The 15,417-nt window shown below is 38.8% G+C and overlaps 1 protein-coding gene across 4 annotated transcripts; it reads left to right on the top strand.

The window, feature by feature from the left end:
- The first annotated feature begins 1,602 nt into the window (after positions 1 to 1,602).
- LOC126391723 (matrilin-2-like) lies at positions 1,603 to 15,222 on the top strand. 4 transcript variants are annotated; one of them, XM_050046635.1, is made up of 14 exons: positions 1,603 to 1,772; positions 4,260 to 4,410; positions 4,567 to 5,139; positions 5,255 to 5,377; positions 6,661 to 6,783; positions 7,349 to 7,471; positions 7,872 to 7,994; positions 9,547 to 9,669; positions 10,028 to 10,150; positions 10,887 to 11,009; positions 11,937 to 12,347; positions 12,439 to 12,591; positions 13,006 to 13,098; positions 14,959 to 15,222. In XM_050046635.1, exons 2-14 carry the CDS (start codon positions 4,284 to 4,286, stop codon positions 15,012 to 15,014), a joined length of 2,274 nt encoding a protein of 757 aa, XP_049902592.1. In that variant the 5' UTR covers positions 1,603 to 1,772; positions 4,260 to 4,283; the 3' UTR covers positions 15,015 to 15,222. The 4 variants fall into 4 exon arrangements, with proteins under 4 accessions (XP_049902592.1, XP_049902593.1, XP_049902594.1 ...); XM_050046636.1 differs by lacking the exon at positions 7,349 to 7,471; XM_050046637.1 differs by lacking the exon at positions 7,872 to 7,994.
- The last annotated feature ends 195 nt before the right edge of the window (positions 15,223 to 15,417 follow it).

Below are 15,417 nucleotides of genomic sequence, written 5' to 3'. Positions count from 1 at the left end.
TTTCAGTGACAGATGTTTGTGTTTTATTTTGAATGTAAAGCAGAAGCATGTGCATAAACTCAAAAGTTACAACAAATTGTTTAAAGGAATACTTCACAGACACGGCGATCATTTGTATATCAGTAACTCACCGCATGTTATGTTGAATTATGAAGAAAACGGAGAATCCAAAAAGGGGAATGTTCTTCATGAATTGAAGTAATCAGGGTCTGCATTTAACAACAGCAAAACTATATCAAAACATCTTTACAAAGTCTTAAAACTCATGCAGTTTAATCCAAGTCTCATTTATCCAGTCCTATGCTTTGTACTTCCCAAATGCTCGCTCTTTCGCTAAAACAAAGTATATGATGAATGTTTGGATTCTCCATTCGCCATAGAGGCATGTGAGAAAAAATTTTACTTCACAAATGCAAGGCAGTGCCCTGAGTAATTGGTATACAAATGGTCATTTTGTGGGTTAAGTATTCCTTTAAGAGAAAAATATTTCTAATTGTTTCTGCTGTTGACACTGACACTGTATGAACAGCCTGAATGGCAGATGTGCCCCTGGAAACTATTGGTAAGAGGTGACTGTGTATAAAGGTGGCCATTGTGAGGCAGGCAGGTACCCCCAGACTGGCTGGAATTATGATGACTCCACTTACCAGGTCTTTCCATAAACTGCTGCCCAAGTGGGGATGTGGAGAGTTCATCCAAGCATCACTTATAAAATGGACAAAGCACCTCTTTTACAGTGGCTAAGCCTGTTAGACAAAAATGAACATTTTGAATAAATGAACAGTATTTCAGTTGCTAAAAGACTAAAACTAAAACTTACAAACAAAAGCTTATACTGATTACTTTGATGACCACAGCAGTGGCTCTTGACCTTTTTGGTGTCAAGTAAATTGCTACATAATAGGTCACAGACCCCCATTTGATAAGATTTCACTTCAGGGACCTCCATCTGAAAGATTCTGCTTGTTACATAATATTAAGACGAAAATTCTACAGTTGTCAACACAAGATGAGAAGAAGTGAAACCTATGATCAGAATATTCATTTTTACTTTTACTCACATTGGGCTCACTTCTGAATTGAACAGCAAAAATAAACTGTTCCCTATTTGGAACTCCCTCAAGGACCCATGGAGGTTCTCTGACCTCTAAGAACCACTGGCTTACAACATGTAAGAATTAGTAGACAAAATCTAACACAAGAGTAGATTGTGTTCTTTTAAAACCCTTTTAAGCCTTACACCAAATTGATATACGAACCTCCAAAAATGATTTCAAGTCATTCCATGATTTACACACACACATCCAGTACAATATGTAAAGAATCCCTTAAATCTCTGAGCAAACAGGATAGGCTGCTTAAATAAATGAAGTATTCATGAGAAAGGTTTTGGGATCATGTCCACTCCAGCTAAATCGTATTATGAAATGTTTAAGGACTTTGAAGGTGTGACATTAAGGGGCTATCAGTTAACAGAAATGTCTGCAAAGTTACTGTTTTACCAACAGACTGAGCTGAACAGGAGGCGTCTCTGTGGTTGGAATCAGAGGGGGAGTAAACAGAAACAGAGAGTGGAAGGAGTAAAAGGCAGAGCAATGCAAGTGCCTGGACAGATACAAAAAGACAGAGAGCTGTGATATATGCATATTTACTGTCTGGAACTACTATTGACTGATTCTTCTTGCTAGAACTCCTCTCTTGACTTGTGCTGGGATTTATTGAGAAACTTTGATTGCAGGAGTTGAGGAGATAAACTTTGTTTTGATAACAGGGTAAGTGATTTTTGATTTATTGTCCTGATAGCACGAGCCTGTTAAGCTGCTGGAGCACAGCAGGCTCTACATGCATACTAGGAATATTCTTTTTTGTAGAATAAATGGTCATTTTTATAAAACTTTTTTAAAAACACAGTTTAAAAAAAGTGGAATCACCAGCTGCAACCTGTATTCTGTGTTTACCTAAGGTTAGACAGCGTCGTAGTTTCCATCACCTGCATCATGAAAAGCCATCAAAGGCAGGGAATGTGCAAAACAGAGGTCCCATAAAACACAGCTAGGTACACCCTGTTTTTGTGTTTAATAGTAAACACACAGCCGCGGCTTTAATTCATGAGGAAATCTGAGAGGGATTGCTCTGTGACGGCACCATTTCAGTCACACACACAGTTTAGGAGACCATCTATCAGTTAAGAAGAAAAACATAATAAATACTTTTTAGAAATGGTGTACATATTAAATTAATCATCTGTTGTCACATGGCAGTGAAGGACAGACTGGAGAGTAAAGACTTTCAGCCATTGAAATAGATAATACGTTTGTTATACTGATGGATAATTGGCAGACAGACTTGAAACAGATGTGAGGTCAGAGGTCGACAGTTCTGTGGGATGCAACATGGGTATGTGACCTCTGCAGTTCCCAGGTCAGCTGTTATATACATGTCTGTGAGGGACTTGGTCAGTATCATCACCCTGGACAGTGCTGACAGAGACGTTCAGAACTCCATTAAGAAATCCTTAAAGTCTAACTTATTTTTATCCGAACTATGATTGGTGCTATATGACCAATGCAACATCACCCTGTTTTTGAATGTGGATATTTCCACACTGATCACAGAGAGGTTTCAGACAGCAGTGGAGCCGACAGTCTGAATATGGCAGGTAATGCATGGCTCTCCTGGGGACTGGATAGAGAAACAGTCTGTGGTACTTTTCAGCCTCTCTTAAATCACTTTAAACCACCTATGTGGCAAAACATCAAAAAGCTCATTCATTCAGAGTCATGTCAACTTCATATGATGGCAGATGGGAACACTTGACTCTCGTGAGCTGGTTTAGTAACACGACCCAAAATTATTGCACCCTTAAATTCACAAGTTAATATGTTACATTTACAATCAGACTGCCATTTGACATGTGAAATGTGCTCTTTCCTGTGGCTCTACAAATCATGCAGTGCTGTTACATCTATACACACTTAAATGTGAAATCTGAAGCTGGGGAGGTCAAATATGCAGGAGGTGAAAGTTCTCACTATTTATATCGCTCCTCATCATTAACTTAACTAGCCACAAGTCACCTTATTGACACTGAGTCACCATATTTGATTCCTACAGCAAAGAGGTTATGTTTTTAGTCGTACAGGTATGCTCACCTGGTATGTTAGAGGCATATTTCAACAAATAATGAACAGATTTCGGTGACATTTGGGAAGGGAATAGGAAGAAGAATTTGGTTTTTAGTGTGAATCGCACCACCATGTGGCTGCTTGTAAAGCCCAAAACGTGTCTATTGATGAACCTTGAACCTTATTTTCCTGGATTTCTGATCCTTAAAATCTTATGAAATCATATGTCAATCGGCTCCTTACTAAGAGTGTTTTTTTCATGAGCACAAAGTTAGAACAGTTTTGGAGAGATTTCTTTATTTTGTGTTTGTTGTCTGTCCTCATCTCTCCAGTTGAAAGTAAATGATTTGAAAAACATGATGTCACATGTTGATGCCAATCAGGACTTAGCAACTTTTGAATCAAATTGTAATCATGTTGCCAAAACTGACAAAACAAATCACAGTCCTAATGGTGCAGATTAGCTGAGTTTATGAGTGTTGCAGGCTATCATAGTTGACCAATAAATGATTATTAAGGATATTTTTTTGAAAAATGAATTTTAAAGAACTTTGATTGTTGCTTAATTAGTAATGAATCTTAAAGATTATCAAAAAAACCCAACCTTTTTGAAACCATGTTTTCCTTGGAATTAAAAGATTTTTAATCTTTTCAAAACAGTTTTTTTAGGTGACAGGTGCACTCATCTAGGCAATCCTACAAAATTTGATGGCATTTCACAATAAGATGGTGATCCAGAAACATAATACATGTTAATGCAATAATTCAGTGGTTATTAGTCTGACCCACATAAACTTTAGCAAAAATCATCCTTGCACAAAAGCTAATATTCTCAGATGGCGCTGTGGTGTCGAAATATAGTGACCACCATCAGCCAATAACAGGACTGACTGTCACTGTGTAAATTTTGATTCAAATGCGGACTCATATGTAGATCGAAAATTCCTCCCCACAATTACATGGCACAAATAACAACTTTTCTTGTTTCTGGCTATTTCTCTCTTGCCTTATTGCCTCTCTCTTTCTATATCTCTCTGTTTACTTTTCAATGCAGGCTTCTTCTCTGCTTACACTGCACTGTGGGAGAGCTTCTTTAAGTTCTTGTTCTTGTGCTTTCCTCTCTCTCTCTAAAAGCTGCAGTTGTCACATCTTGTCAGGATGAGGTCCCTGGCCCTCTACCTTTTCTGCCTGTTGTGCTGTAATGCAGTTCGACTGGACAGACGGCGTCTCAGACCCATTGCAGCCAGAGGTCGAGTAGAGTCTAATGTCCAAACCAAACCAGTGGGTAGGTGATCAGTTGTGTGTTTTACCAACTACATGTTTGTCTGTTTCTCTCAAAGATACAAAGTCGAACAGTTTAGTTTAGATTTTGCTCCAAACAGAGCTGTGAGTTTGCAGTATTTGGTTCCCTGATCACAAACCACCATGTGTTTGATCACAGGGATCCCTTGCAAAGCAGTCCCGCTGGATTTCGTCTTTGTCATCGACAGCTCCCGAAGCATCCGCCCCAATGACTATGAGAAGGTCAAGACCTTCATCATCAACCTGCTTCAGTTCCTTGAGATTGGCTCTGATGCCACTCGGGTTGGTCTGCTACAGTACGGCAGCGTGGTCCAGCCTGAGTTCTCCCTCAACACCTACACCACCAAGGCTGAGGTGGAGCAGGCAGTGAAAAACATGGAGCACCTTGCCACAGGAACAATGACCGGTCTGGCCATTCAGTATACCATGGAGACAGCTTTCACTGAGGAAGAGGGAGCACGACCAGCTAACCTGCACATCCCACGAATCGCCATGGTTGTGACTGATGGGCGACCTCAGGACACAGTGGAGGAGATCGCGGCGCAGGCAAGGCAGGCTGGCATCCAGATCTTTGCTATCGGAGTGGGCAGGGTGGATATGAACACTCTGAAGGCCATAGGGAGTGAGCCACATTCTGAGCATGTGCACCTAGTGGCCAACTTCAGCCAGATAGAAACTCTCATCTCTGTGTTCCAGTCCAAACTGTGTGGAGGTGATGAATCCCTGCTATTTTTAATCCAATGTCCCTCCTTTTTTATGCATGCATGTGTGTTTGCATCCTTTTGTTTGAGTATTTTTGTTGGTGTATGTTCGTGTGTGTGTGTTAGGTTCAGAGATGTGTGAGGTGGTGGACCATCAGTGCCAGCACATCTGTGTGAGCAGCCCTGCCTCATACAGGTGCAAGTGCAGGAAGGGCTTCACTCTCAACCCCGATGGCAAGACATGTAAAGGTGAAGGAATTCCTTTTCTCTCATCTCATTTCAGCTACAGTCTTTTTTACATTTGCACAGCTTTTATCTCTCAAGGCTTCCTGGTGTAACCATAGTCTTCTTTGCTCACAAAGACGCTTTACTTTCTCATAAATAAGATGACAGGCGATCACAAAAGGATAGGACGGGGTTTCTGTACTTAATACCTTTAAGGTATCAACCTTGACTTCTCCAGTCAAACAATACCTGAATTTGATCCTTTTTGTATCCACATCTTCAAAAAAAAAAAGAGACTATTTTAGGATTTTTCTAGCAGCCAATTACCACAAGCGTTTTTTGATTTAATTCAATGTGTGACTGGCCCGCTACAGCAGCAGCACCCATACAGTCTGTGGCGTGTTGAAGCTGAAGGCAGTGTATTTAAAGTAAATGGCAGTTTAGCATGCCAAGATACCACTAAAACATTTGAAAGTATGGCTACACTACACACCTCTGGTGTCTGGTGACATTTTACACAGCAGAATGCTTCAATTCACATGATGGTTATTGAATAAAGTAGAAAAGAGGTATCAAATGAAGTACTCTATTGGTATTGTTAGCACTTTTAGGGTACTGGTATCAGTATCGTAATTTTTTTGAATGATAGTCCTACCAGAGGGGATGGCAAATTTACTAGTAGGTTGTTTCCCCAGTCTGAATTGATCCCTAAATGTAACAAGATACACAGCAGGTCATCTGCTGGTACTTTAAAGCAGCTATAATCCATTTTTCCTACCAACAATGAATCACATGACAACTATAATAGGTATAAAAACAACATGATCCTTTATAGTGTTTTTCAACAATATTCACTCTTCATGGGTGCAGGACCACCTTAATTCTGATGGCCCACCAACCCAAATGAGAGCCAGCATGACGTCAGTCCACCCACTGTTGGAAAATGTCCCTTTTGCTCTTCTGGTGGATGTTAACAGAAAGTAAAGTGGGGGAGATTTCCTGAAGGAAGTGTGCTTTTGCAATCATCAGAGCAGCTGCTGAAATGTGGAGGTGTATCCAGGGTGTCATAGTATCACCGAATCAAAACAAGAACTATCATTTGATCTCCTCTGTGTTGGGTTCACAGATCTACACCTGCACCTGCACAGTCTATTTGAGAGTGGATTTAGATATTTGATGAAAGAATTATGGTTTTCTGTTTTCTGTGTTCCTGTAGGTTGTAGAATCTATCTACAACAATTAACTGTCATTCGTGGATAGTGTTAACAATGCCTCAATTTCTGTTCTGTGCTGTTTACGCCCCTCAGAGATCGATCACTGTGCTGATGGCACCCATGGGTGTGAGCAGGAGTTTATGAGCACAAAAGACTCCTGTGTGTGTAAATGCAGAGAGGGCTACAAACTCAAGCCTGATGGGAAAACATGCAAGAGTAAGTGTCCACTGGGTTTTTCTATTTCTATGTCAAAAAAATAACTTCTTAGATTTTCTCTTTTAGAGCAGGAAAACACTGTAATAAGTAATGTGTTATTGATGTACATATATAATGCTGTATACATTCATATCTATTGTAGATGCCTGTTTCGTATATAGATATATATACAAATATATATATATTTTTACGCATTGTTGACATGTATAGGAAGAAACCTAATTTGTTAATGCTTGGACAGACTTCAGATGTTCTCACAGTGGACGCTGAACATACAAAGTTGTTATGTTTAAGACCTAGTAATTTATTCAGCTGTCTGGAGTTTGTGCTCACTGATATAATGGAACAATATCAAGAATGCAGAGGAGCTCAGTGAGTTCATCATTTAGAACAGACCGTAAATGTGTTAAGTAAATTTTATATAATTTTTCCACGAGATTTTTATATTTCCAGTGCACAAATGAAAATCTTGGCCAGAGTACAGCAGAACTCAGTGGATACCTATGTTTTCTAAGAAATGACCCCTTAATCCTGCCTGATCTTATGAACTCACTATTTCTTACAGAGATTGATCACTGTGCTGATGGCAGCCACGGGTGTGAACAGGTGTTTATGAATACAGAAGATTCATGTGTGTGTAAGTGCAGGAAAGGCTACACACTCAGACCTGATGGGAAAACGTGCAAAAGTAAGTGTCCATTGCTTCTTTCTTCTCTTTGCTGTCGTTTCAACAAAGATGGAAAGATTTTCCTCAAAATTTACTTCAAAATGTATTTCTTCTGTAGTAAGACATTTCTTTCACGTTTTATCAGTTTACAACATATGTAATGATATATACATTAACAGTTATTGTAGATGTCCTTTAACCTGTTTGTTTAACAGTCCAACATAACCCCAAACATGTTAAGTGCAGCACAAAAGTAAACTTGATAATTAACCCTGATGTGATACATTTACTGTACCCACCACTGGTGATAAATACTCTCCATGGGTCAGACTGAACAGCAGTTAAGAGTAGCTATTATTTTATTTTCTCAGTAATTACTTTGCAGTCCTTCCTGTACTGATAAAAGGACTTTTCTCTACAGAGATTGATCACTGTGCTGATGGGAAACACGGCTGTGAACAGGAGTTTATAAATACAGAAGATTCATGTGTGTGTAAATGCAGGAAAGGCTACACACTTAGACCTGATGGGAAAACGTGCAAAAGTAAGTGTCCATTGCTTCTTTCTTCTTATTGCTGTCGTTTCAACAAAGATGGAAAGATTTTCCTCAATATTTACTTCAAAATGTAATTCTTCTACACTAAGACATTACTTTCACAATTGACCTATGGCTAAGCCACACCCCCCCTCCACTCACTCGGACAAACTATCAACATTCAGTGACCAGGCGCTATGGCAGGTGTCACAGAACATTCAGTGACCAGGCGCTATGGCAGGTGTCACAGTACACGGCATTTCGCAGGTGGCAATTGATTTTTAGGGACATAACGATCAAATGTCATTGAGAAGTTACCAAAAGGGCCTAAACTATGCACTGGAGGGATGTATTAATCATTTTATTGTTGAGCAGGTCCATGAAAAGCTTAAATTATAAGCCAAAATTTCCAGGTCACAGTGTACACTTGAGAACCACATCTCGTTGCCGTCACCATCAAAGACAACAAGTTAAAGTGCCACTGAAGTTAAAGTTTTTGGCTCAGAATATGATAAAAGGATAACGGCCTTTTTACCATCTTTACCAAAAGTGTCTCTCCGTTTGTTTGGTGCTACAGTATTTACACTGAATCATTCAGCATAACGTTTGCCAACCTTTGTTATCTCTGCCATTACAGATAAGTTAATGAAGCTAAGCTCCAGAAGTTAACGTTAGCTTAACTAGAGCCCTTTGGACAACAGCTAACAATGATGTACGATCACCAAAGTACAAAACTAGAACAAAATAGGCTAATGAACTCCCAGCAAACAAGGTGACATGATGAACAACGCAGCTAGGAGCTAACGTTAGGCTAACTTTAGCTAACGTTAGCTAGAGATGTTAAAGATAACTTTATATTTCTTTCCAGCAAAGTGACAATATGTTGCCTCAAACACAATGTTGACTTACCTTAGAACAGATGTAGACATCATTGTTAATCTTATTCACGTTGAGTTGATGTTGTGGTCTAACGTTACCACACAACTTTATCCAAAGGAGACACTTTTCTCGGTTGAGATGTGGTTTAAAGTGTAAAAAATACACCTCATCGCCCAGCCTCTCAGGATACCATGTGTCGGAGTTGCATGCACCCCATGCACACCGTTTGACCATTTTTAAACTTCAAATCTCAGAAAAAGCTCATAAAACCGAACAAAACTGACTTTCTGTAATGCATTTCAATGAATGTCCAGGCAGAGAATGTCAGAGTGTATGAGAATGGCTATACACACTGTGATTGGCTCATCACGTTTGAGGACGGGACTAAGCCATAGGTCAATTGTGTCTTAAGGGTTTACTACATATGTAATGACACATTAACAATTACTGTAGACATCCTCTAACCTGTTTTGTTTAACAGTCAAACACGACTGCAAGCATGTTAAGTGCAGCACAAGAGGAAACTTGATAATTAACTGTGATGTGATACATTTACTGTACCCACCACTGGTGATAAATACTCTCCATGGGTGAGACTGAACAGCAGTTAAGAGTAGCTATTATTTTATTTTCTCAGTAATTACTTTGCTTCCTGTACTCATAAAATAAATATTTTCCACAGAGATTGATCACTGTGCTGATGGGAAACACGGCTGTGAACAGGAGTTTATGAATACACAAGATTCATGTGTGTGTAAGTGCCGGAAAGGCTACACACTCAGACCTGATGGGAAAACATGCAAAAGTAAGTGTGAATTGCTTCTTTCCTCTTATTGCTGTTGTATCAACAATTTCTTCAAAATATTCCTAAAAATATATTTCCTCAATAGAAAGACATTTCTTTGCTATAAACATTAATGACTATTGATGTCCTCCAACCTGTTCTCTGTTAACATGGTTGTAGTCACAGTCCAACATGACTGCAACCATGTTAACTGTAGCACAAAAGGAATTAGATAATCAACCCAGATGTGATACATTTACTGTAATCACCGTGATACTTTGCTTGGGTGTCATTGGACAGCACTATAGAGTATTATTTTATTGTCTCAGTAATTACTCCCCAGACCTGCCTGTACTGATTAAAGGACTGTTTCCTGCAGAGATAGACTATTGTGCTGATGGGAAACACGGCTGTGAACAGGAATTTATGAATACAGAAGATTCATGTGTGTGTAAGTGCAGAAATGGATTCACACTCCGCCCAGATGGAAACACATGTCAAAGTAAGTCCACTCTCATTCATTGTCATACATGGATTGTGAACTGCAGCCAAAGGATGTGATGTGGATATTTAAACACAGTGATTTGAGCTTCTTCTTCTGTTGTGAGTGATTCACAATGGGGGTTTCTTCGTAATTTTCTTATGTAAATTCTATTCATGTTAATGGAGAAAAGAAAAACCTGACTTTAATGTCATCTTAATCACACATATAACATATGAATTAAAAGACAGAATTGATGTTAGTGTGAGGTAAAGTGAACAACATTCAGAAATCTTTCATCAGCATGTTTTCAGATGTTGCCATGACTTTGGTCCCTGTTCCGGTATTTATATGTTACATCATTTTGGATGAATTTTGAACCAGTTATGAGGTCAGTGTTAATCCTAGTGCTCACAAAAAAACATTTCTCCCCTCCGGATTAAGGGGATATTCTGTGTTTATGTTTACCATCACGAAGCATTCATGTCCTCAGATAGTTATTAGTCTATTTATCATATTTGTAGCCTCCTCCTCTCTAAACTTCCCTTTCATAATGTTGATGATGAAGACAGGAGACATATACTTACAATAACATGCAATTAGAGTACAGTTTTGCATGATTACAATTTGCAGTTTAAATAACTCCAACAACTCAGTGCTTTTCATGATATGTCATATAAATAACACATATTTAAGACACTTAAATGCGACACATAACATTACACTAAGCCTTGTTTCTGTATATTTCAACTAACAGGTCTGGATCTGTGTCAGACAGTGGACCATGGCTGTGAACACCAGTGTGTTAATACCAACGACTCCTACATTTGCAGATGTTTTCAAGGGTTCATGTTAGCTCAAGATGGGAAGCGCTGCAAAAGTATGATCTCACCTTTCTTTGATGTGGACCCTCCCCTAAAAGGAATACCTCCCAAATGACCATTTGTATATCAATTACTTAAGAAGATGTTTTTCTTGCATGGCTCTGCTGAACAAAGAATCCAACCGTGGAAAAAAATCTTCATGAATTTAGGTCATAGGAGTCCGCACTTTACAACAGCAAAACTATATCAAAACATCTTTTTACAAACTCTCACACAACTCGTGCAGTGTAATCCCATAGTCCCATTTAGTTCCAGTACCTCCCAAACAGACAGGGCAACTGAACTAAAAATATAACTTATCTTTGCTCTTTTCTAAGCAAAACTACACTGACAAAAACAATAGTTTTACCTCACTGAACACTGGAGCTGCTGGTCTACTTTTACCTCTGTCAGCTAGTTTGTTTATGTTATTGTGTGACTTCAGTATTGTGCTTCAGTTAATTGGGATTCAGCAAAGTCACACAATAACACAAACAACCTATCGAATGAGGTGGCAGTAGACCAGTAGCTCCTGTGTTCAACGAGGTAAAATTACTGTTTTTGTCGATGGGGTCTGGCTTTGAAGAGCACATACAGAGGTTTAATTAATATTTCAGTTCCCCATTGGAAAGAGCAGTCTGTTTGGAAAGTACTGAGCATACGGCTAGATGAATGAAACTTAGATTACACTGCATGAGTCGAGAGTCTATAAACATATGTTTTGATACAGTGTACTTTGCTGTTGTTACACACTGACTCCTATGACCACAATTTATCAAGATTTTTTTCCCGCTTTTCGATTCTTCGTTTCCCGTGGAGGCATGCAAGAAAAACAAATTTTTCCTTAACATAGGGAGAATAATTGATAAAGAAATGGTCATTTGGGGACTGAAGTATTCCTTTAAGTAAAAATACATAAAACATGATGTCCTTGTTTCTGACAGAGCCAGACTGTGCCGATGGAGTTATGGATCTGGTTTTCATAATTGATGGCTCTAAGAGTCTGGGCCCTGCCAACTTTGAACTGGTCAAGCAGTTTGTAAACAGCATTGTGGACTCCCTGGACATTTCTAGGACAGGCACACATGTCGGCCTTCTTCAGTACTCCACCAAGGTGCGCCCAGAGTTCACCCTGGGCCAGTACACCACAGCAAGGAGCATCAAACAGGCTGTGTCCCGGATACAGTACATGGGGAGAGGCTCCTTGACTGGCTCAGCCTTACGACACATGTTTGAGTCCAGCTTTTCAGCTAAAGAAGGAGCCAGGCCGAACATCCCACGCGTCAGCATCGTGTTTACTGATGGAAGATCACAGGATGATGTGTCTGAATGGGCTAATAAAGCAAAGAACTCTGGTACACTTATTATCTTGCCCTGTCATTCAGATGCCCTAAGTTATTTCTTACAGGAGCTTCCAATCATTATCCTGTTTTCTGTCATTTTCAGGAATCACAATATATGCCTTGGGTGTTGGCAAAGCCATTGAGCAGGAGCTGAGAGAAATAGCGTCAGAGCCTGATGAGAAACACCTTTATTACGCTGAAGATTTTGAGAAAATGGGAGAAATTACAAAGAAGCTCAAGTCCAGGATATGTACAGGTACTTTGCACTATTCCAGAACTAGCTATTTATCAAATGAAGCTTCATCACACCAAACAGGGGCTCCAAAATTGTGTTTAAGTGCTCAAGAATTCTTCCATTCTTCCAATCTTCCATTAAAATGGTGCATCACTGCCACCTGCTGCTGCCATGATGATCACTTATAATACCAGCAACTCTGTACACTCTCTTTAGGCAGCAGCCCTGTACAATTATCCATATCACATAACTCATCAGTCATTTTTCTCTGCACTCCCCATGTCTACTGCATTCTCTACAGGCAGGGACAGGAAGGGAAACCTGTAGGGAAAGATTAGAAGAGATAGAGTGAAGAGAAGAATGAGAGAGCGAAGGTAAGGGGGGGAAAAAATCCATGGATGGTAAGGTCTTGTCTCGTGTCTTCTTTCCCCACAGACAAACCATCTGATGAAAACATGTGCCAGTGTGAGAACGTGATGATGTTTCAAAACCAGGTCACCGAGAAGCTGAAGAAGCTGACACAAAACAATATCCTTTTCTAAAAAACTGTCAACTCCACAGTTACACCAAGATACAATGAGTGTTTTTTAAGTAATATTGGGTAGGTATGTCTCTGCCAAAGAATCCTTCAATGCAAATGAATAGACACCAAAATACATAATTTAACTGATCTTGAACACAGCAGATACCGTGGTGTGTCTTTTGTCTAATGATGTTAGAAACAAAGTCTTAATTTTGACTCATGATGGACCAAACAAGTCATACACATAGGACATATTGACCTGAATTTAAAGTCTCTCTCAACTTGTAAATGGAGTTACAGGCATTAGCAATGAACATACTGAGATGACTGATTGACAAAGAGACAAACAAGGAAAAATACGTACTATACATTATACTAAAGTGAGGACATACTAACATTTACTGTAGTCTCTATATTGCATTGCTCTGTATGATTTAAAACAGTCATAGTGAATAACATATATGATGTTATACCTTAAATTTTTAGCTCCAGTTTTGAGCTGTGTCATGGTTTAATCGACAAATGACTACAATAAGCATCATCTTTTGACGAAATAAAGGTTAAATGAAATGATTTGGGGAGGCACACCTTAACCTATGCAGCAAGTGACATGTGACTGTGCCTTTCACACATGTGTAGAATTACTTTAAAAAAAGATATTCAAATATAATTTCTCTGTAGTGGAATATCCCTCCTTCTCTCAACAGTAGCAAAACTATATCAAAACATCTGTTTACAAACTCTCACACAACTCGTGCAGTATAATCCAAGTTTCATTTCTTTTCTGATATTTTCTTGATATTTCCTTTAACGTTAATTTCAATTCCCCATAGTAATCACCTCAAACTAATTCAGGTCCTTATGTAAATTTTTCCAGGAAGAAGGAGCAACATATTTAAATGTTTTGTTTTTTTTGTTGCCTAGTTCTGTTCAAACCTTGGGGACCAACATCAGTAAAATATTGTGAGAGAGCAGGCCATATTGGTTTTAGTTTTTATACATGTATGTACACAGATAAGAAGAAACCAGCCCAAGCAAACATTTATATATAGAAACTAACCAATGCGAAAGTCTGCGGACATGGTTTCCACAGCCGGTCATAAATTGTAAAGCACAATGGTATACAGTATCCAGCTTCTTTAGGCACTGGTCAAATGCATTCATAAAGAGCGATCACCGTAGTCCAATAAAGGTAAAAAAATTGCCAAAATCAAGTGTTTTCTTGCCTGGAGGTAGAAACAGGTTTTTTTCCGGTAAAAGAAACTTAATTTAAGTTTCAGCTTGGAAAGGTTTTCAATGTGTGGTTTGATGACAAATTTAGATCAGTAATAATAATACCTAAATACTAAACTAATTTTAGTTTAAATGAAGAGGCGTCTTTCATTGTTCTATCTCTGTAGATGATTTTGCTAATACCGCAATATCTGAAACACACAAATTAATAGCCTCATGCACAGATGAGCAGTATTTATGTGGAAGTGTTTTGAATTATGGTTTTATCCAAAATGCATGTGTTTGTGAAGTACTGAGCATACAACTGGATAAATGTAACTTGCGCAAGTTGTGTGAGAGTTTGGAAACAGATGCTTTGATATAGTTTTGCTGTTGTTAAACAAGGCCCCCTATGACTTTAATTTATGAAGAATATTCACTTTTTTGGATTCTTTGTTAACCGTGGAGGCATGCGAGAAAAACAGAGTTTTCTTCCCAAACTCAATGTAACATGGGGTGAGTAATTAAGTAATTGAATAATCATTTGGACGTGACGTATTCCTTGAAGATAAGGCTAATGTATGAAAAATACATTTCTGAACTTGGTAGGTTGTGTCTTCATTTGTATGTGCATTTTTCCTTTACATGCCTACTTGAAGCTATGTCAAAGAAGCTGGAGACACTCGAGAATCAACTGGTGCACAAATGAAAGGCTGAGATATGTTACACCTCCGTGTGGCATGCACAGGATCCCTTTCATCCTGCTCTACAAGCTACACTGATACATATGCTAACACAATGCTTTCTACTGAAGATATTTATACACTTTTTGTATACAACACAATGTATTTTTTGTCTGTAATATTCTTTGTTATGTTTTGCCACATCAAATGAATAACTGTACAGAAAACTGACAAATAAACATTTTACACTTCACATTTCTTGGTGTGTTTTTTCAGGCTTTATAATCACTGCAGGGGAAAAGTCATCTTGGGATCCATGTTCAGTCAGCAATAAGACTACATACCTGTATGACTGCATACCTTCACAGACTCTACAAAAATAGAACCACTGTAAAGAAATGCATATATTGCACATGTGCTACCCTCAGC

This window comes from Epinephelus moara, chromosome 6 (assembly GCF_006386435.1).
Source record: "Epinephelus moara isolate mb chromosome 6, YSFRI_EMoa_1.0, whole genome shotgun sequence".
Lineage (NCBI taxonomy): Eukaryota > Metazoa > Chordata > Actinopteri > Perciformes > Serranidae > Epinephelus > Epinephelus moara.
This window is presented reverse-complemented; position numbering and strand designations above follow the sequence as displayed.